We start from the raw sequence: 23,329 nt of genomic DNA on the forward strand, positions 1-23,329 counted from the left end.
ATTCTGGGATGATAAATGAGTTCCAGCGTTAAAGGATTTTCGAGTGCAATCACGACAACCGACTGGGTGTGTAGTTAATTTGGTTTAAGATGTGATTGTGCCTCGAACCAAAGCGTGGGATATAACGAAATTGGAAGGTTTGGTCTCCTCGGAAGAGGTAGATGCAATAGTCGCAATCCCCATCTCTATTGAGAACATCAACAACTCGTACATTTGGCATTATGAGGCCAGAGGTTCTTACACAGTCAAGTTCGGGTATGTAGTTATGGTAAACAAAGAGACCACCTCTTCTCACTCGACTCCGTCCTCCTCATTCTGCTAGTCTGATAAGGAATGGAAGTTCATTTGGGGGCTGACCCTTCCTTCTAAGCTCAAACATTTTGCATGGAGGATGTGTAACAATTATCTCTCCTCCCGTCAAAACTTACATATCCGTAGGTGTACATAGACGAATCTATGTCAAATTTGTCATGTTGAGGTTGAATCTATCGAACACATTCTCGTAGGCTGTTTCTGGACTAAGGCAGTTTGGTTCGGGAGTGGTCTAGGTCTTCGGTTTGATTCTTCACGAGTTCAGACAATTTCGGTATGGCTTAGAGGGATCATGGTTAGCTTTGACATATCCCAAACTCGGCAAGATATCATCTGTCAGATGTTGTGGCTGTGTTGGCATATTTGGATGGCTCGCAATGATCACATCTTTAACCATGTGCCAGTGGATCCAATGGAAGTAATTTTCAAGGCCGCTCGGGATGCCATGGAATTTGCGACAGCCTAATCGATGTTGGCGGCCCTTCCTAGTGTTTTCAGACAGGCAAGTGGTGTTAACCAAGCATGGGTCTTTCCTGCACAAGGGACTTTTAGAGTCAATTGTGATGTGGCTATCCAACCTGGTACAAGAGTGGGTGTGGTGGTCGCTTTGTTGCATAATGATCAAGGGACACTTCTCGACGGGATTGCAACGAAAGCCCCTATTGCTTCGGTGCTTCAGGGTGAAGTGATGGCAATCCGTTTGGCCTGCGTTATGTGTGACACTGTCACGACTCAAACCCGTCCCTATGGGTTTAGCACCGTAACCGGCCAGTAATCCGTGATTACCGAAGGCCTGCTTAACAGTAAAGACAATAATACAGAGTACAGGGGCTGGCGGAAGCCAAAATAGTAATAAAAGATGTCCAATGAGCTGTGACAGTCTGTATGCAAAAAGACTTTTCATAACATATTCACATTCAAAACCATAACAGTATATACATACATTATATACAAGCATCCAGGACAAGGACCTAATCCCCATTAGAACAGTACAGTACAGGTGCAGTCCGTCTATACAGTCTATACAAAACAGAAACAGAAAGGGGGAATCTAAAACACCCCCAAGCAGCCTTAGCTTGGCAGCACTTGGAACCTCGCAGTGAGACACGTTGGTTGGCTTGACAAAAAGGGAGTTTAAACCCTACGCTCCTAGCTCTGATCCGGTGCCTGGACACCTACATATATATATATAAACAGTAAGCTAAAGCCTAGTGCATAACATATGCGTAAAGAGGTTAGGAATGAATGTCCTTTTAGTATTTAAAACAGTCATTTGAACAGTATATCAGTTATTCAATTATAGCAGTCATAAGTGGTACATTCTATAGCAAACAGTACAGTAGGTCTTAACAGACCGAACAGTCAGTTGATGGCCATCATATCAGTAAACAGTAATGGTTCCAAACATGAGAACCAACAGAGATCTCTGTGACAGTAGCAGTACAGTACAGTAACAGTAAATTGCTATGGATGCCACGAATATAGTTCGCAAATAGGACAAGCATTCATTTAGTAAGAAATATCATTTTAGAAAGTAGTACAGTTGATCATTCAGAAAATATTCATGATTGAATATATCTTTACAACATTGTTACTCACAGAGTTCCGGGTTACAGATAGGCTAGTGAGCGTTCTCGGATGCCAACCATACATAGTTACAGAACGAACACACACTAAGTTACACACTTGGGAATCAATGACTTAGTCCTTAACTTGACTCGGTGTGATTCTACACCAATATCCTCATTAAGATGCCTTAAACAAGGTCTAGGAATGCCTAGGATGAAATGAGGATGCAAAGATGTACTTTAAAACACTTTTCAGCATTTTCAAAAAACAGGGGTCTCGCTCGAGCGTGGCTTTCTACGCTCGAGCGGACATGCAGACAAAGGATCTCCACTCGAGCGTGACTTTCCTCGCTTGAGCGGACTGCAAAAGTACTGGATGCATGAAATTCACGCTCGACGGGCGCTCGATCCCCGCTCGAGCGTGAAACACAAGTCCTCGCTCGAACGTGCATTCCCTCGCTCGAATGGACTGTAAACACATGCAAAGTACTGGATATACGCATTTCACGCTCGAGTGTTACTTTCCCCGCTCGAGCGGACTGCATGAACTCATAGTGTACGCTCAAGCGTGGAGTTCCCTGCTCGCGTGGATCCAAAATCTGGAATTTCCAGATTTGTCTCCAAACATGAAACTCGACTTTTAAAGCATCAAATTCGATCCTTTTGGGCTAATTTTCGGGAAAACATTTTAAAACTCATAATATGACATGTTTCAAAGATCAATTTGCAAAATCAAGGCCCAAAAGTAGTTCAATTAAAACACAATTTCAACAAAACTTCATGAACATGATGAACATACAACATACATGTGTTCAAATGAAATCAAAGCTTCCAATACATGATCAAATGAGTCAATTCACTCAAAAACATGATGGATTCATGAACTATAACCCAAATATGGACATGCATGTGAGGATTCTATGAAAACAACCTCAAAATTCAAGAATGTAAACATGCATGCATGATTCAAGCTCACTAATCCACATTTAAAGCCATAACTTGGCTCTAGACTTCAACATTCTTCTAAACCATGCAAGAATCAACTCAATTCATAAACAAGAAGGTAAAAGCTCTACCTTAAGTCTTCAAGTTCAAGAATAGAAGCTCAAATGTGCAATCTACACTTCAATTCCTCTAAATTTCCAAGCAATTCTCTAGATAAAACCAAACTTCTCCTCTCTCACTCTCTCCTACGGTTTTGGTCTCTCAAAGATGAGCAAATGACATGAAATCAAGCTCTAGACAAGGTTTAACAAAGTGGCCCATTAAGTGGCATTTTGGTAAATAAGCCCACTAATGCAAGTTAACATTATTTAATCCAATTTAATCATACCAAGTCAAATTTCAATTAACATACCATAAAATCACATTAATTCTAATTAACACAAAACAAAAATCAATTTCAGATTCGGCCGCCGATAAGGCCTTCAATTTACAGTTCGAAACTTAAAGTATGAACAGATAAATCAATGACAAACAGATATAAATGCATTTAAATTAATACACTCAATCAATCAGTCAGAATTTTAATCAATCAATCACTTAACATGCTTAATCATAGATTAACACTAATCAATGGTGAGGGTTGTCACAGACACCCTGCATCTCAGTCGAGTGGAGGTTGAAGGGGATAATCAAGGAGCAATCAAGCTAAGTGTTTCAGAGGATGCCCCTCCTTGGGATTGTGCTGCTCTCGTTGCTGACATCAAGGCTTTAGCACACAAGCGTGGTCTCTCTTTCAGATGGCGTCCTCGCAGTGTTAATAGTGCAGCGAACTGGGTTGCACGAGCTAGACTAGGAGGTTATCTTCCTGTAAATTGGGTGGCATGCCCCCCTCCCTTGCTTGTTTCTAGTTTATCTATGAATGAATCTTAATTGGTTTCTTTGATAAAAAAAAAAAAAGTGTACAGAGCTGGGCAGTATGAAATCAGCCTATACAGAAAACAGTAGCAGATCAGTACAAATACGAAATTCCAAAGTATAAATCTACATTAATTATATTAAAGTACTTTCATATTTTAATAATTTGAGCATTAAAAAATAAGTGATCAGTAATTCATGTTTGGTTAGAAAAATATTCATCTTTTTTTCCCCCTCCATAATCTACAAGTTTTTATAAAAATCTCCCCTCTATGCTAAACCAGCAAAATCAAACTGTAACATGTTGTAAATTTCAATATTTCAATCAACAAAACTGCGAGTTCCATTCGGTACTAAATTTTTGTACAACTCTGATCGAATCAAACCGCTTACATCTCTATTACTAGATGAAAAAAAATTATACTAAGAAACAAATCTTATAAACCTTCCTTACTAATGTGCCATGTAATAATAAAATTTAAAAAATTGAAATAGGAGTCACATCAGTAATATTATAGATAGGTGCCACATAAATATGTAATATGTACATATAATATATATATATAATTTTAAAATTTGTATAGCATTATTTTTTAGATAATAATCCAATCCAAGCCTTTTTAAAATGAAACATATTTGTAAATGAACAGCCTCCCCATAGTAATAGTTGCTATTCATATATGAATGTAATAAACAACACACTTGCATATTCCAGTAGGTGGGTAAAAGGATGTAAATGCATATATCCACAAAATAAGTAAAAATGGAATTAAACCTAACAAAAAGGCATTTTACAGTTGCACTTAAATATCAGCTATTATTTATACATCATCACTATTTTGAGTGCTGCCCTGTGGTACAACCCAAATCAAGTGCACTCCACTGTTTGCCACTAAATTGCATGATTTATTTTTTTTATTATTTTATTAAAGATCCTAATATATAAAATGTTTGAAAGCTTAAGTCATTTTCTTTTGAATTTTAAAAAAATAAAAATAAAAAATGAATTTTTTTGCCTTTATTGTGCATGGACAGATTGGAAGAAGAAGCCAACATGAAGTCTCATAATTTTCATTGTAAGCGGGTTAACAATTTCTAACATACAGGTCAATCAATCCGTCAATTTTTATCATTTAATTGATCCAAATCGACTTTTGCTCACCTTCTCAAAAGTCAGTTTCAATTGGTGTAATTTGGCAGCTGATTTTTTTCGAATAAATAAAAAGGGGGGTTGAGGGCATCACCATTAGGTAAACATAATGGGACCAAAATAATTGAATAAATACAAAAATAAAGAATGTCAAAAGATATTGCCCTGAATTTTCAATGCTCCACCATAATATATATATCTTCAATCTGCAAGCAAATGATTTTCCCTTTTACAGAATTGAAATTTTTTTTATCTTTTGATAAATGTGTAGTAATTATAGGAGACAAAAGCCTACTTGAAGAAGAAAAGCAATATCATCAAATTGCCCTTTTACCAAGTTGCAGACTATCAGATATTGCAAATACCCAAATCAAAAACAGTGTCATGAATGAGTCATGATAATGAACTCTATTAATCTTGATCTGTTAGAAATATAGATAAAAAAAAATTATACTGCAATATCTTTTACCCTTAATAAAAAGGAGATCAGTATAATTATGTTTAACTTGTGAGGCTTCATATATTTTTTTCAAACCTTAGGGAAAGACAATGTAATTTACCCTATATTAAAGGGTTATGTAACATTGCTTAAAAGAAAACAAAACATATATATGTAGCCAAACTCTACCACTCTTTTCTCGTTAAATAGAAGTACGAAGAGCATAAAAGAGAAGCACAGGAAGGAACGCTTACACAAATCAAATTTGTAACTCTTGGATTAATCACCACCAAAAGAATATCTATATTCATTCAATTCATTATGTACAGGAAGATCTTCTGTCGACAATTTCATTCAACTTGATGTCTGCTACCATGCTTCTATTTGCCAAACAAAACTAGGAGATGAGACGAGTGATAGGTCAAAGTTAGTCTGGTGACAGATATTTATAGTTGAAGCCGGTGACAGATATTTATAGTTGAAGCAGAGGTGAAAACCTAATCATATATATAATGCTCATTAGTCATCACTATCTAGATAAATTACGTAGAGTTGGCTTGAATGTATTTACAAATGTACTCACCATATAATGAGGGTCATAGCTTAAGATCCATCAGTGACAGTTAGCCCCATGCCATGGAACAAGCATAATTAACCACCAGCTTACCATCGAAACCAAAATTCTAAAAACACAAAGGTGGCAAAACTAAATGACTGAGAAACATAAGCAAAATCAGTAACAGAATTCAAACTGAGTGTTTACACTTTCTTTCAAAAGTATAGAGAAACAGCATGCAAGTCACTGGAGGGCTATCTTATATTTTTAATTTACATTAATATATCCATAAAAGTAACTGGAAATTCAGCTCAGTTATTCTTATCCGAGAAAGATGTGAGAATCACCATAAAAATCTTGCTAACTGTTTACTCAATTCCCCCATTGGTGAAATTTTTAAAATCAAATTGCCTTCGCAAACAGAGTCCACATACCAGTTTATAGAAGGTGAAAAAAAAAAAAAAATTTTTTTGTCAACTTATCACAAACAAATATAAATTCTACTTGCAATTGGAATATATCTATTTAAGAACAAAGTTTTTTTTGCAGCTTTTGAGAAAACTCATTATATGTATTTTCCCCTTCCAGAAAATCAGACTAAAATGCGACAACATATAAATCATAATGTAGATTTCAATCATATCTAGACACAACAAACAAAATGATACACGTCTACAACTAATACCATCTTCTTGGTGGTCTTTGTTATCGTTTGCTACTTATAAACATATGCAGTCACAAAAACTCAAAAACAGAAGATGTTTAGGTTTGATTATCTGACAATTTTACATTAGCATAATTGATGAAATATAAAACAAACTTATCCAAACACACAAGAAAAATGGAATTAACTAGCAACAACTTACCTTATACAGATCTATCACCAATTCATCTGGATTGGGTGAGAAGGCACTGTTGACATACACAAACTATAGAGCAAGAAAAACAATTTTAAAAAAAGGAAAGCCTCAGTGATTCAACAAAAATAAGGCAAAAAAAAATAAAACAGAGAAAATCATCTACCAATGTCTCCCTGTGAAGCTGGCGACGAAGAAAGTCAATCACTTTAGCAAACTTATCAGTTCCAGCAATCTGTAATCCTCAAAAAGTATCAAACACATACGTATCAACATTGGTTAATGGCAATCAACAACAATACAAAAAATAAGGATTTCCAAGAATTGACTAAAGCCACATAATTAGTACATAGCACCAGGAAAAGGGCAATCCATGAACAAACAAAGCATCCTCATTAATTACACAACCTTTCAATTATAAACTATAACTTACTGTGGTGGTACAATCAGATTTTAATAGAAGGAAAGTATCATAAAGTTTCCTCCATTAACATATTTCATTGACTAAGAAGAGCTAATCATGCTCTGTCCGAAAGTTCCCTTTCAGAAGAATGGTAAAGATTCTGTTACGATAGGATATGATAATCTCATTATATACTTCTCAAAATTTAGAAAAGCTAAGATGCTCAGGCCGAAAGTTCCCTTTCAAAAAAAAGTTGAGACTTTGTTATATTGGGATCATTGTTGTCAAATCATGAGTCATTTTGCTAAAATAGGGAATCAAAAAATCGTAAGATAGTGTTTAAAATAAATTATATATTAGATACATATAAAAATATACACATAGCGTTTTAAATAAAATAAATTTCAGTATAACTAAATTGTATTTAGGTATGTACATACTATGAAGCACGGACACTGACACGGACACGGACACGGACACGGACACGGGACACGGCAATTTTCAAAAAATGGGGACACGGACACGGCAGGGGACACGGCGATTTATATATATATATATATATATATATTTTTATGTGTTATGTAGATTCGTATTACATTCATTCTAAATCAAAATTAACAAACACTAATATAGTACCATTAATTCAATAAATATAAGAGAGGCAAAAGATTCAACATCCAACATCCAACAATAAATATAAGGGGAAAACATCCAACAATATTCTTTACAAAAACACTAAATAAGAGACAAAGAAGAAGAAAAAAAAGAAAAAGAAAAAAAGAAGTAGGCCTTTCAAAACTTCAAGTAGATCCAATTTCTTGCACGTCTTCATCATCATTAGCATCACCACCTTTTTCTTCGTTTGCACCTCCATCATCTGTAAACAACACAACCTCCATCTCAGGTTCATCAAGTGACAGATTTGCAACCTCAAGCATTCCAACATCATCAAATGAATCAAATGTGTCGCCCGCAATATCCCATAACTTGGTCTCTCCTTCATGGTATTGTGGGGTTCTCCTTGATAAAAGACGGAGGTTGCTATGAACAAAAACCAAGTCCTCTGCACGTTGGGGTGTCATCTTGTTTCTTCTCATTGAATGGATAAAAGAGTATATACTCCAATTCCTCTCAGCACATGATGAAGAAGAAGGTTGCACAAGTAGCCTTAAAGCCAAAGATTGAAGAGTGGGTGCAGATGCACCATGAACAACCCACCAACTATGAGGATCCATATCACATCTATCTCCAATGGAATCAATGTCAGCAAATGGCCCCTCTTTTGTTGAGAACTTAGCATACTCCAAATTTGCTTTAGTGCGCTCCATTGGATCATCAAAGAACCTTTTCAAGCACTTTTTTCTCTCAAGACAAACCTCCTCATCCCTATGTGGGGGAACTCGGCTTGGATCCTCATGAAGCCACACATCACTATAATACCTAAAATGAAAAAAAAGTACTACTCATTATAAATGTGAAAGAATAATATTAAACTTAAATTAATAAAAATAGTAAATTGTGTTGTAATCACCTTGGATTCAATGAGTGTGCCAAGCAATGAAGTAGTGTGTTGTTCTTGTTCCACCGGTCTACAAGAATCTGATGTACTACATTATAGAATGTAGACTCATCTTCTAGTCGCTTTCCTTCATGCTTATATATCACCATCTTCACTTTTTCTATCATTGTATCCCACATGTCATATACTAAGTGAAGAGAAGGTCTATCGGTGTCACAAACTCTAATCATGTCATAAATAGGAGCAGTAAAGGAAAGTATGTAGTCAACTTGATCCCACCAAAAGTCATCCAATAACTTATCCTTCACAAACTTGGCCTTGCCAATATCATCATCCCTATAACAACTCCATTTGTCACTGATTACCATTGTTTGGAGACCTTGCTTTATCAACTTGACCCTCTTAAGCATGACAATAGAAGAAGCAAAGCGTGTCTCGGCAACTGAAAGAAGTTTCAAACTCACAAACTCATTGTACATTGCCAACCTCATGGAATGATTACAAATAAAATTCTTGATCATCATCACATCACCCACAATCTCACTAATCCAATTACACTCTTCAAATGCAACTGAATTATTTTCCACATTCTTGGCAGCACAAATATTCTTCAAGGCAAGATTGAGGGTGTGCACAACACAAGGAGTCCAAAAGATGTGAGGAAATTGTGCTTCAATTAGGTGCCCGGCTGCCTTGCAATTTGCGGCATTATCTGTAATGACTTGAACCACATTTTTAGGCCCAACCTCCATAATTACTTCCTTCATCAAGTTGGAAATAAAATATTTGTCCTTTGTTTCCCCTGAACAATCAACCGCTTTAAGAAACATAGGCCCACCTCCGGAAATAAAAAGTAAATGCACTAACATAGTAAGGATTTCTTGCCAAATGAAATGGCAAGCCTGCTGAATAAAACATTCTAGCTATCTCACTATTTAGTCGTTCTCGAGCCCCAATGTTAAATGCTTTCATAACAGGGTTACTACTACTTCCACTCCCTAAAGCAGTTGACCTCTTCCTTTTTGATCCATATATCTCCTCTGGTTCATTAAAACATAAACCTAATGATGCACTTGAACTAGGAGGAGGCAATGGGACTTTCTTCAACCTAGAGTTTTTCAATTTCAACTCTGCTTCTGCAATTGCTCTCTCAAAATCTGCTTCATCCTTACTTGTTACTTTTGGACACACTTCTATCCCCTGATTTTTAATTTGCATCAAATGGGCTTTTACCCTAGTGTATGAACCTTTACGTGTAACCCGACAAAAGTTACATTGAAAAGTATAATTCCCTCCTTTTGCACCAGATTTTTCTAATCTAGTCACATATTTCCACAGTGGCTTATCATCTTCAGCATCAAAGGCAGATGGTGTGTTATTGGCAGAATTTGAACTAGACATTTTTCCTATAAATTAACATTAACATTAGAAGGATAAATAAAAAAACAAAAAAAAACAGAGGATATGTAATTAAAAAAAACAGAATTTAAACATATAATTAAAAAAAACAGCCTCATCTAAATAAAGAGTTTAAATAAAAAAAATAGAATTTAAATACAGTTTTATATATATACATATATATAAACATATAATTAAAAAAAAAAGTTCTTACATATATATATATATATAAACATATAAACAAATAAAAATAAAAATAAAAAAGAGTCTTACATATAATATATATCAAAAAAAAAAAAAAAGAGGTTTATTAATATATATCAAAATAAAAAATAAATAAAAAAAGAGTATCAAAATAAAAAATAAATAAAAAAAGAGTATGTTACATATAATAACATATATAAACGTAAAAAAATAAATAAATAAATAAATAAAACTCTCATCTGTCGAAAGCTGAGAGAGAGAGAGAGAGAGCGAAAGAGAAGGAGACAGGCGAAAGAGAGAGAGCGAGAGACGGGCTTACCTTCGAAGACGACTGGATCGACTGAAGCAGGGACTGAGGGCTGCGATCGATCGACGTCAGAGGGCTGCGATCGATGTCAGAGGGCTTCGATCGATGTCGGAGGGCTGCGATCGACGTCGGAGGACTGCGACTGAGAGACAGAGCTTCGATCGGGCTTCGACTGAGAGAGAGAAGGTTAATTTTTCTCCTTTACTCAGTTTCAGTTTCGATTAGGGCTCTTTTTTTTTTTTTTTTTTTTTTTTACTTTATAAATATTATACTTTGACCCCAAATAAATATAAAAAATTCAAAAACGAGCCCCGCCGTGTCCCATGGCGTGTCCAGAAATGGACACGCGTGTCCCCTCCGTGTCCCTGCCGTGTCCCCTTCCAAAAAAATCATTAAATTAAAGGGACACGCCAGATGGCGTGTCCCGTACGTGTCCACGGCGTGTCCCCGTGTCCCCGGCGTGTCCGTGTGTCGGATACTGCTACGGCATCAATTTTGGAGTGTCCATGCTTCATAGTGTACATATAAAATTACATATAAATAAATATAATTTGTTGATCTTTTTTTTATTTTATTTTTTTTTTAGCAAAAAACGACATCGTTTCATGCATTATGAAAAGAGAATTGAATTGCAGCTAATCGCAACGAATTGCAATGAATCATAGTCAATCATAATTGAATCATACAATTCAATCAATTTAAGATTCAACAGCATGAATCAAATCGTTTCTGTTGAATACTATATTGAATCATATAAATTGAATTTTGAATCATAAGATTCTAACAGCCATGGATGGGATGGGATGATCATATCCACCCTCCACCCAATCTCAACACAATTCTAATGATCTAGAAGCATTTGAGAATGCCTCAAAACAAGTATTGCATTTGCATACAACATGGTTACCAAATCTGATTAAGCTAATATTGCCATATGATATGAGTGATCCACAATTATGTTCCGTAGGTAGGAGACACTAAATTCTCTAGAAGATCCCCACAAATTGCTACAAAGTTATATAAAGAATAATGTTTTGGGAGAGAGCTATCACATGAAGGCAGAAAAATGAAGTCCGAACAGAATTCATAACATTCGGACATTATATACAATACAAACACAGTTAAAAACTCCAATAATATTCAATGACACAAAATATACACATTTATTTTAAACATAATAACACAAAAAAAAAAACCCAAATCCAAACTCTGGTCTGTTGTTTGAACTCCACAAAACATAGAGAACCCCATCAACCCCCTACCCACAACCTAATGAATTCCCAATCTCTCTGACTCTGTAACTCGGCGAAATCATAATACTTTATCATTGATATTAGGACATAAATTCATATTCGTATGTGAACTAGGTTTTCAAGTATAGTCTTGAGATCAGCAATTCAATGAGAGAACATTCAAATTAGATTAAAACAATCACAAATTAACAAAGGAATCAAAGAAGACATGCCTTGAACTTGGCTTGCTTGAGAATTGGGGCATCACCAGTGGCTCTTAGATGAACAACAACTACATCAAATAAAAAGGGAGGAACCCCCCCAAAAAAACACACCATTAATGAAGCTTAATCAACTAAAATTAAACTTTAATTTAAGATAATAATTAGAGAGATTTAACGAAGACTACTGACCTTTACGAGCACAACTCGGAGACTCCGAAGCCATATTTCTCAGGAAGAAGAAGGTTACGACCTTTCTATTAAGGCCTAGTTTGGGAAGACTAAATAAGTGCACTTTTTGACTTTTTGTAAAATATGGGTTGGTTTTGGGTTGGGTTTGAATAGTTTGGGAAGACTAAATAAGTGCACTTTTTGACTTTTTGTAAAATATGGGTTGGTTTTGGGTTGGGTTTGAAGTGATGTGTTAGAGAGGTGATGTAACTTAAATAAGATGATGTGACTTAAATAGGATAGTGACTTTTTGACTTTTTGTCTTTTTTCAATCTTCCCAAACTAGGCCTAAATATTAGAGAAACAGCTATTTCCACCACATATTTTACTGCTTCCACGCTTTATTATTATTATTATTATTATCCGTGGGTTTAGTTTCAATTTTTTGAATTTAATTTTTTGAAAATTGAATTTTTTGTTTTTTGTATTTTATTATTTTTAGTGAATATTTTTGAAATTTTAAGTATTTTTTTTAGATACACCTTACTTAGATGTACTTAAAAAATAAAATATTTGTGAAAAAAATATTTTTAAAAATTAATACACACACAAAAATATGAAAAATATACTAAATTTTTATTTTTTTTGTATTTTTGGTATTTAGTGAATTTTTTAAATATTTTTTTATGAAAATTATATTTTTTAAGTGTATTTGTGTTAGGTGTGTCTAAAAATTAAAAAACTTTGATTGAAGTATTAAAAAATTCAGTAAAAATAAAAAAATATGAAAAACAAGAAAGTAGAATTTTTTGAAAAGTGTTTTCAAAAAACTGGAAACAAACATTATTCAATGTGCTTTGTTTCAGTTTTTTAAATTGAGTTTTTTTTAAATTGAGTTTTTTATTTTTCGTGTTTTTTTTGTATTTAGTGAATATTTTTAAAATTTTCTTTTTTTTTTAGATGTATCTTACTTAGATATATCTAAAAAATAAAATATTTATGAAAAATATTTAAAAAAATTAATAAATATACAAAAATATGAAAAATATATTGAATTTTTATTTTTTTATATTTTTGGTATTTAGTGAATTTTTTAAAGATTTTTTTACGAAAGTTATACTTTTTAAGTGTTTTTATATTAGGTGTGTCTAAAAATTAAAAAAATTGCTTAAAATATTAAAAAAAATTAGTAAAAATAAAAAAATACAAAAAAAATAAGAAAGTGGAATTTTTTAAAAAGTGTTTTTAAAAAATCCAAACCAAGGAAAGTGATTAATATTTGGGTAATTACCACAAAAAAATAAAATAAAATAAAAAATCCAAAGTTTACCTTTGTAACAAATCAACTTTTAATTTTTAATTTTATCAATTTAAATTTTAAATTTGTTTTCAATTTAAACTATCTTTATTTTATTTAATAAAATTAATAGAAAAAATAATATTTTAGACACTAAATTAATAAAAAGTGTTTTTAAAAAATCCAAACCAAGTAAAATGTTTTTTTTTCCCCATCGCTTTTATTCATGGAAATAAATTGATAATTTAAATTAAAAACAAATTAAAAAAATTAGAGTTTAAATTGAAAAAAATTAAAAACTCATGATTTGTTTAGTTATAAAGGTCAAATATTATGGATTTTTTTTTTCTTCCTCTTTGTTTTTGAGTAAAATTCACTACATCTTTCTTTTTGGGATTAATTATATTAGGATCTCCACAATTATTTGTGAATATTAACTTATCTTTTTCATTTATAAATTCGTACATTTTGATCCTTTTAGTTCTACTATAAAAATGCATCGCTTTTATCCCTCTAGATCACCTTTAAAAGGGGAATAGTTGTTCGATTTTTATAGTTGACGGGATCAATATAAACAGGTTCATAAATGAACGGGTAAAGTCATATTTATTAATAGTTAAGAAGTAATAGTATAATTAACCGTCGTTCTTGGTCTCAAAAACACATTTTGTTACTGTAGACACTCCATTTTTGACCGACTTTAAGACTCAAACGTCACCAGTTGAGCGCTCGGTGATGTTGCATTTTGTGCTAGTTCTGAGGTTTCAGAGTCTCGGCTGAGAGCCTCACCTCTGAACTTCGGGGCTCTTTTTGTGCCTTGCCTTGGTTTGCGAACCGGATCCTGTTTTCTCCGTTTTCTCTTCCCGAAGGGAGGGAGAGGTCTCGTAGACCATCTCTCAGTGGCCGTAGGCTACGTTTCATGGTCGTAGGCTGTTTTTCCCGTTTGGAGCCCGATTTCTGATTTTCGGAGCCGTCGGCCGTGTGCCTCGGTTCGGGACTACTTAGCTACCTCCGACTGCTCCGGTTTTTGGCACACACCTTATTTCCTTCCTTTAGAGGGACACTGTGGCTCGAGTGTCACGACCCAAACCCGGCCCTATAGGTTTAGCACCGTAACCGGCCAGTAATCCGAGATTACTAAAGGCCTGCTTAACAGTAGTACAGTAAAACAAAGTACAGGGCCTGGTGGAAGCCAAAACAGTAAAGAAATAATGCCCAATGAGCTGTGACAGTCTGCATGCAAAAAGACTTTACAAACATATTTACATTCAGTGGAAAGGTATACACAATATATACAATCATTCAGAATAGGGACTCAATCCCTATACAACGGTACAGTAAACATTCAGTCTATACAATCCATTCAGTTATTACAAAACGGTAAGACAGTACAGAAGGGGGAGTCCTAAAACACCCCTAAGCCTTAGCATGATAGGCTTGGAACCTCGCGGTGAGGCACGGTAGTTGGCTTGACAAAACTGGAGTAACCCTGACGCTCCTAGCCGCGGTCTGGTGCCTGAACACCTACATATATATATGAGCAGTGAGCTAAAGCCCAGTGAATAACATAATGCGTAAAGAGGTTAAGAATGAATGTCCTTACAGTATGAAAACAGTTCATTTAAACAGTATTTCAGTTGTTCAGTACAGTCATATGTGATACACCCATTAGCATAACAGTACAGTAAATAGTAAGTCTAAAAAGACCGAACAGTAATGATGGCCATCAGTCAGTAAACAGTAGTGGTTCCAACAAGGGAACCGACAGAGAATTCTGTCACAGTAACAGTAAACAGTAGGTGCTAAGGATGTCACAATACAGTTCAGAATGTAGGACATATATTCATTTAGTTAACAGTAATCAGTTCAGAAAACAGTACGGTTCAGTTGTTCAGAAGATAATCATTTGTGAACATATCTTTACACAATCGCTACTTACAGAGTTTGGGCTACAGTATGCTAGAGCGTGTCTCCCCAGTCGCCAGCCCTACACAGTTTACAGATTGAACACACACTAAGCTACACAGTCGGAAAAGATAATAATTTAATCCCTAATTTGCCTCGGTGTGTTCTACATCTATGTCCTCATTAAGATGCTTTAAACTAGGCCTAAGAATGCCTAGGATGAGATGAGGATGCAAAGATGTGATCAGAAAACAGTTTCAGGAGTTTTCAGAAAAACAGAGTCCCGCTCGAGCTCAGGTTTTCTCGCTCGAGCGGTCATGCAACAAAGGTACACGCTCGAGCGTCAAATATCCCGCTCGAGCGTACTGTAAAAGTACTGGATGGGTGAAATCTTTGCACGACGGACGCTCGATGCCCGCTCGAGCTTGAGACACATGACTCTACTCGAGCACCCAATCCTCCGCTCGAGCGGACTGTAAAACAGTGCAGAGATACTGGATGCTCGGATTCCCCGCTCGAGCATCACTAGCCCCCGCTCGAGCGGAAGTGCAGAATCTGGAAAACCCAGATTGCACCTCCAAGCTCAAACCAAGTTTCAACAACTCAAAACTCGACCTCTTGGGCTGAATTTCCAGAAAACATTTGTAAACACATAGAATAACATGGTTCAAAGCTCAATTTTGAGAAATCAAAGCCCAAGGGTGTTTAATTCAAATCCAATTTCAAACCATTTTTCAAGAACAATCCTCAAACATGACATGCATGATCTTTAAATAACTTTCAAGCTTCAAAACATGCTCTAATGAGCCAATTGATTCACAAACATGATGAAAACATGGCCTACACTCAAAACATGGACATGCATGTGACAATTTGCCATGAACTCAACTCAAAATCCAACCATACTAACATGCATGCATGAATTATGCTCTATTTTCAACATATAAAGCTATTTCATGACTCAATCCACTAAATTTGACATAAATCATGTAGGAACAAGCTCAATTCATAAACAAGAGGGCAATTACTCTACCTTAGGTCTTGAATTAGAAGACTAGGAGCTCAATTTAGCAATCTACACTTCAAATCTCCAAGTTGTCTAAGCCAATCCCTCAAAGACAAATCAATTCTCTCCCTCTCACCCTCTAAGTCGGCAAAGCAATGCAAGAGCTGGTGAAATGTTTTGATTTAAGTGTATACAAGGCTCAACATGTGTGAAGTAGTGGCCACTAAGTGGTCTAATGGTAATTAAGTCCAATTCATGTAATTTGGTACCATTTAATCTAATTTAATCATACTAAATCAAATTTCAAATAAATATACCATAAATTCACATTAATTCCACGGGTCATAGAACATCAATCAATTCCGGATTCGGCCGCCGATAGGGCCTTCAATTAACAGGTTAACATAAAACATGAACAAATCAAATAAACAATCAAACAGATAGAATACAGATTAACATACATACTCAGTCAATTCAGTTCTAGTTTTCAGTCAGTCAGTTCAGTACTTTAATCAGTTCAATTATCAGTCATGATCAGTTCAGTTTAACGGTAATCAATGTTTATCGGTAAGCAGTGGTGAGGGTTATTACAGTCTTCCCTCCTTATAAAGAGTTTAGTTCTCTAAACTCGGGTTACCTTCATTCTGGAAGAAAACACGATTCAGTGGAAATAGTTCAGGATATCTTTTGGCCATGTCATCTTCCCTTTCCCAGGTCGCATACACGCCACCGTGGTTCTGCCAGTCGACTTTTACCAGCGGGATTTCTTTGTTTTTCAGTTTCTTGATCCGTCTGTTTACAATCTGTGTAGGTCGTTCCTCGTAAGTGTAGTCATCACTCAGCACTACACGGGTAGGCTCTATTACATGGAAAGGATCCCGGAGGTAGTCTCTCAACATAGAAATGTGGAAGACGTTATGCATATGATCCATTTCAGGAGGGAGTGCAACTTGATACGCCACCGGATTGATTTTCTCAATAATCTCATATGGTCCGACGTATCTCGGTGCTAATTTGCCTTTGACTCCAAAACGAGTCTGGCCTTTCATCGGTGTCACTTTCACAAATACATGATCACCCACTTCATACTCTCTGTCTCGTCTTCTGACATCAGCATAACTCTTCTGTCTACTCTGTGCAGTTTTCAATCTCTGTTGTATTAGTTTCACTTTCTCGGTTGTTTCATAAACAATCTCGGGGCCCAAGCAAAGGCCCATCTCCAATTTCTGCCCAGCAAATCGGAGATCTACATTTTCTGCCATACAATGCCTCGAAAGGCGCCATGCCAATACTCGAGTGATAGCTGTTGTTGTAAGCAAATTCAGCTAAGGGCAAATGACTTTCCCAGTTTCCCTGAAAATCAAGGACACACATTCTCAGTAAATCCTCCAGAGTCTGGATGGTCCTTTCTGACTGGCCATCTGTCTGAGGATGATAGGCACTACTCAGTCTCAGTTCAGTACCCAGTGCAGTCTGTAGGCTTTGCCAAAATCTCGATGTAAACTAAGAATCCCTGTCAGAAACAATGGACACAGGTACTCCATGCAGTCTAACAATTTCGTCAATATAAAGTATAGCCAATTTGTCCGCATTATAAATTGTCTTAACAGGCAAGAAGTGAGCAGATTTAGTTAGTCTATCAACAATAACCCAAATCGAGTTCATACCTTTACTGGAGCGAGGCAATCCCACTATAAAATCCATGGTGATATGCTCCCATTTCCACTCCGGTATCGGTAAGGGCTGTAATAAGCCTACGGGTCGTTGATGTTCGGCTTTAACTTGTTGGCAATGAAGACATTTCGATACAAAATCAACAATTTCTTTCTTCATTCCCGGCCACCAGAAATTCAGTTTCAGGCCTTGGTACATTTTCGTATTCCCCGGATGGATAGAAAATCTTGAGTTGTGGCCCTCTTGCAGAACTCTTCTTTTCAGTTCAGTATCATTTGGTACACACAGTCTTTCTTGAAATTTCAGTACACTATTCTCAAATTTAAATCCCGGTCTCGGTTTAGATTCTCTTTCCTCGATGATCTTTTTCAAGAAGTCATCCAGTTGCTGTTTCTCTTTAATCTCTTCAATCAGTGCCGGTTGAGCAGAAATAGCAACTAAGGTTCCACCTTGTTCTCGCAAAACAATTTCAATTTCAGATTTTTCAAGGTCACAAAGGAACTCTTTCTTTCCGGTAAGCAAACATGCTAAGTTTCCAATTGATTTTCGGCTCAGTGCATCGGCAACGGTGTTGGCTTTTCCTGGATGGTACAAGATCTGTAGGTCATAGTCCTTTATCAGTTCTAGCCATCTCCGCTGTCTCATGTTCAGTTCTTTCTGTGTGAAGAAATATTTCAAACTCTTGTGGTCGGTATATACTTCACATGTTACCTCATAAAGGTAGCGACGCCAGATTTTCAGTGCAAATACTACTGCAGCAAGTTCCAGATCATGGGTCGGGTAGTTCTTTTCATGCGGTCTCAGTTGTCGGGAAGCATAGGCAATTACTCTCCCATTCTGCATTAAAACACATCCCAAACCCTTATGAGAAGCATCACTAAATACAGTATAACCATCCGTACCTGAAGGTAAGATAAGAACCGGTGCGGTCACTAATCGAGTTTTCAACTCCTGGAAGGCAGATTCCCTTTGATCAATCCAGTCAAATGATAACCCCTTCTGAGTCAGTTGAGTCAACGGTAAAGCAATTTTGGAGAAATTTCTGACAAATCTTCTGTAATATCCAGCCAAACCCAAAAAGCTTCGGACTTCTGTCACGTTTGTTGGTCTAGGCCAGTTCACTACAGCTTCAATTTTCTGTGGATCAATGGAAATTCCATCTTTGCTAACAACATGTCCCAAAAACATAACATGATCGAGCCAAAATTCACATTTAGACAGTTTAGCATAAAGTTTCTGTTCTCTTAAGGTCTGTAGGGCAAGTCTCAGATGATGTTCATGTTCTTCTACATTCTTGGAGTAAATCAATATGTCATCAATAAATACAACAATAAAGTCATCAAGGTACGGTTTAAAGATTCTGTTCATGAGGTCCATGAATGCAGCAGGTGCATTGGTAACTCCAAAAGGCATAACTAAAAATTCATAATGTCCATACCTCGTTCTAAAAGCAGTTTTATCAATGTCATCTGGTTTAACTTTCAACTGATGGTATCCGGATCTGAGATCAATCTTCGAAAATACTTTAGCACCCTGTAACTGATCAAACAGGTCATCAATACGCGGTAATGGGTATTTATTCTTTACAGTTACCTTATTCAGTTCACGATAGTCAATGCACAGTCTCAGTGAGCCATCTTTCTTCTTTACAAACAAAACAGGTGCGCCCCACGGTGAGGTACTAGGTCTGATGAACTTCTTGTCCAACAGTTCTTGCAGTTGCACTTTCAGTTCTTTCAGTTCAGTTGGAGCCATTCGGTAAGGAGCTTTAGAAACTGGCTGTGTTCCGGGAATCACATCAACAGTAAATTCAATCTCTCTGTCAGTCAAATCCCCTGGCAAATTATCTGGAAAAACATCTGGGAATTCTCTGACTATAGGAATACAGTTCACATTAGCACTATCATCAGTAGATACAGTCAAATATAGAACACAGATACCCTTTACATCCTTTTCTAATCAATTTAACGGCTTTGACAGATGAAATCAAATACGGAGGAGGTACTACTCCAACTCCATTAAACACAAATTCAGGTAGACCAGGTGGATGGAAAACTACTTGTTTCGTTACACAGTCTATGGTGGCATGATATTTCGTTAACCAGTCCATCCCCAATATAACATCAAAATGGTCAATGTTCAATGGCAGTAAATCAATAAACAGATGTGCATCTCCAACAATAATTTCACAAGCAGGGTACGTATATGCACAGGTCATAGATTCCCCAATGGGTGATGATACAGCTAACAGATAGTTCATAGGTTCTAAGGGTCTATTCAATTTACGCGAAAAAGCATGCGACACATAAGAATGCGTAGACCCCGAATCAATCAGTACATAAGCATTCTGAGTACAAATAGAGAGAATACCTGACACAATGGTCTCGGTATTCTGGACGTCTCCCGGTACTAGGGCGAACACTCGGCCCTGCCTCATAGGCTCTTTCCCTGTAGCTTTGGGGTTCGGTTTCGGTATGACAGTTGATGTCGCTACGCTTGGTGTAGCTTTACTACTAGCTTGTGGAGCAGAGGGACAGTCTTTAACCATGTGGCCCACTTTGCCACACCTATAACAGGCTCCTGATATCTTGTAACAAACTCCTTTGTGATTTTTACCACATTCAGAACAGGGCGGTATTGTACGGTTTCCTTGACTAAACGTAGTTGTTGACCCCGTATTCTGTTTCTTGTTCAATGGACTATGCTTGTCTTTCTTAAACTTAAAACTCTGCCTTTTACCCAGCCATTCAGGCAATGGCGTTTCAGTTTTCAGTGCTTCAATGTTTGATTCAGCCATCAAGGCTCTGTCCAGAACATTTACATAATTCGGTAGTTTCAGAACATTTATTCGGTCAAGAATTGCAACATTCAGGCCACCTTCAAATTTTCTGGCCTTCTTATACTCAGTATCCACCATATGCGGTGTATATCTAGCAAGCTCGGTGAATTTTGTCTCATATTCAGCCACAGACATTGCCCCTTGTCTCAGCTGTTCAAACTCAGTTACTTTTCTGTTCCTAACATACTGAGGAAAGTACTTTTCAAAGAATGCTCCCTTGAATTGAGCCCAAGTCAGAACGGTATTTTCATCACGGATGAGCATCCACCACCTTCTAGCTTCTTCTTGCAATGTAAAGGTGGCTAACAGTACCTTGTCTGCTTCAGAGCACGGGAAAACTTCAAACAATTTTTCAGTCTCCAGAACCCATGCTTCAGCTTTTAGCGGTTCAAGGCCTCCCTGAAAGGATGGCGGTTTCATTTTGCTGAACTTATGGGTTAGTGTAATTATGTCCCCCTCATTAGCATTCACATTCTGTTCCGGTACTACCGGAGGAAGAGGAGGTAGGGGCTGTTGGTTCAGTTGTTGATCCAGTCTTGCAGTTATCAATTCCACCATTTGCTCCAGTCTGGCCATTCTGGCCTCAGAGGATGAGGATTCAGTTTCATTTGCAGTGTTTGCGTTATCCATTTCACTATAAGTAGTTATAACAGTTTTAAACATAAGCAGTCATTATTTATACAGGTTCATACTTTAGCATATATTCAGTCAGTCATATCACACACTTATCATGCTCATGAGATGCCCTAATTACTTTTCTAGGACACCCTATAGCTCATTTGGACACGTGTGTGCGGTATAACTCGTGGTAAGTATCGCTCTGATACCACTCTGTCACGACCCAAACCCGGCCCTATGGGTTTAGCACCGTAACCGGCCAGTAATCCGAGATTACCAAAGGCCTGCTTAACAGTAGTACAGTAAAATAGAGTACAGGGCCTGGCGGAAGCCAAAACAGTAAAGAAACAATGCCCAATGAGCTGTGACAGTCTGCATGCAAAAAGACTTTCCAAACATATTTACATTCAGTGGAAAGGTATACACAATATATACAATCATTCAGAATAGGGACTTAATCCCTATACAACGGTACAGTAAACATTCAATCTATACAATCCATTCAGTTATTACAAAACGGTAAGACAGTACAGAATGGGGAGTCCTAAAACACCCCTAAGCCTTAGCATGATAGGCTTGGAACCTCGCGGTGAGGCACGGTAGTTGGCTTGACAAAACTGGAGTAACCCTGACGCTCCTAGCCGCGGTCTGGTGCCTGAACACCTACATATATATATGAGCAGTGAGCTAAAGCCCAGTGAATAACATAATGTGTAAAGACGTTAAGAATGAATGTCCTTACAGTATGAAAACAGTTCATTTAAACAGTATTTAAGTTGTTCAATCAGTACAGTCATATGTGGTACACCCATTAGTATAACAGTACAGTAAATAGTAGGTCTAAAAAGACCGAACAGTAATGATGGCCATCAGTCAGTAAATAGTAGTGGTTCTAACAAGGGAACCGACAGAGAATTCTGTCACAGTAACAGTAAACAGTAGGTGCTAAGGATGCCACAATACAGTTCAGAATATAGGACAAACATTCATTCAGTTAACAGTAATCAGTTCAGAAAACAGTACAGTTCAGTTGTTCAGAAGATAATCATTTGTGAACATATCTTTACACAATCGTTACTCACAGAGTTTGGGCTATAGTACGCTAGAGCGTGTCTCCCCAGTCGCCAACCCTACACAGTTTACAAATTGAACACACACTAAGCTACACAGTCGGAAGAGATAATAATTTAATCCCTAATTTGCCTCGGTGTGTTCTACATCTATGTCCTCATTAAGATGCTTTAAATTAGGCCTAAGAATGCCTAGGATGAGATGAGGATGCAAAGATGTGATCAGAAAACAGTTTCAGGAGTTTTCAGAAAAACAGAGTCCCGCTCGAGCTCAGGTTTCCCCGCTCGAGCGGTCATGCAACAAAGGTACACGCTCGAGTGTCAAATATCCTGCTCGAGCGTACTGTAAAAGTACTGGATGGGTGAAATCTCCGCTCGACGGACGCTCGATGCCCGCTCAAGCTTGAGACACATGACTCCGCTCGAGCGCCCAATCTTCCGCTCGAGCGGACTGTAAAATAGTGCAGAGATACTGGATGCTCGGATTCCCCGCTCGAGCGTCACTAGCCCCCGCTCGAGCGGAAGTGCAGAATCTGGAAAACCCAGATTGCACCTCCAAGCTCAAACCAAGTTTCAACAACTCAAAACTCAACCTCTTGGGCTGAATTTCTAGAAAACATTTGTAAACACATAGAATAACATGGTTCATAGCTCAATTTTGAGAAATCAAAGCCCAAGGGTGTTTAATTCAAATCCAATTTCAAAATCCAACCATACTAACAT

General features: G+C 36.8%; 2 protein-coding genes across 10 annotated transcripts; both read right to left on the minus strand.

Annotated features, from left to right (window-relative positions):
• Positions 1–1,198: 1,198 nt before the first annotated feature.
• ATG12A (Ubiquitin-like superfamily protein) lies at positions 1,199–12,286 on the minus strand. Of its 9 annotated transcripts, none has more exons than XM_082908995.1 (6): positions 12,219–12,286; positions 12,039–12,097; positions 6,909–6,977; positions 6,752–6,814; positions 5,913–6,012; positions 1,199–1,487 (listed from the first exon to the last, which is right to left on the minus strand). In XM_082908995.1, the coding sequence occupies exons 1-5, from the start codon at positions 12,250–12,252 to the stop codon at positions 5,953–5,955; spliced, it is 285 nt and encodes a 94-aa protein (XP_082765121.1). In that variant the 5' UTR covers positions 12,253–12,286; the 3' UTR covers positions 1,199–1,487; positions 5,913–5,952. The 9 variants fall into 9 exon arrangements, 5 of the variants coding, with proteins under 5 accessions (XP_082765121.1, XP_082765120.1, XP_028080832.2 ...); XR_014356630.1 differs by having other exon boundaries at positions 1,262–1,487; positions 5,913–6,043; XR_014356629.1 differs by lacking the exon at positions 1,199–1,487 and adding an exon at positions 3,351–3,812 and having other exon boundaries at positions 5,913–6,043.
• LOC145813513 (uncharacterized) lies at positions 7,760–9,948 on the minus strand. The gene is made up of 2 exons (XM_082908992.1): positions 8,677–9,948; positions 7,760–8,585 (listed from the first exon to the last, which is right to left on the minus strand). The coding sequence occupies exons 1-2, from the start codon at positions 9,531–9,533 to the stop codon at positions 7,946–7,948; spliced, it is 1,497 nt and encodes a 498-aa protein (XP_082765118.1). The 5' UTR covers positions 9,534–9,948; the 3' UTR covers positions 7,760–7,945.
• Positions 12,287–23,329: the final 11,043 nt, after the last annotated feature.

The sequence above is a fragment of the Camellia sinensis genome, chromosome 15 (assembly GCF_055761805.1).
Source record: "Camellia sinensis isolate YWXY chromosome 15, ASM5576180v1, whole genome shotgun sequence".
In the NCBI taxonomy this organism is placed as follows: Eukaryota; Viridiplantae; Streptophyta; class Magnoliopsida; order Ericales; family Theaceae; genus Camellia; species Camellia sinensis.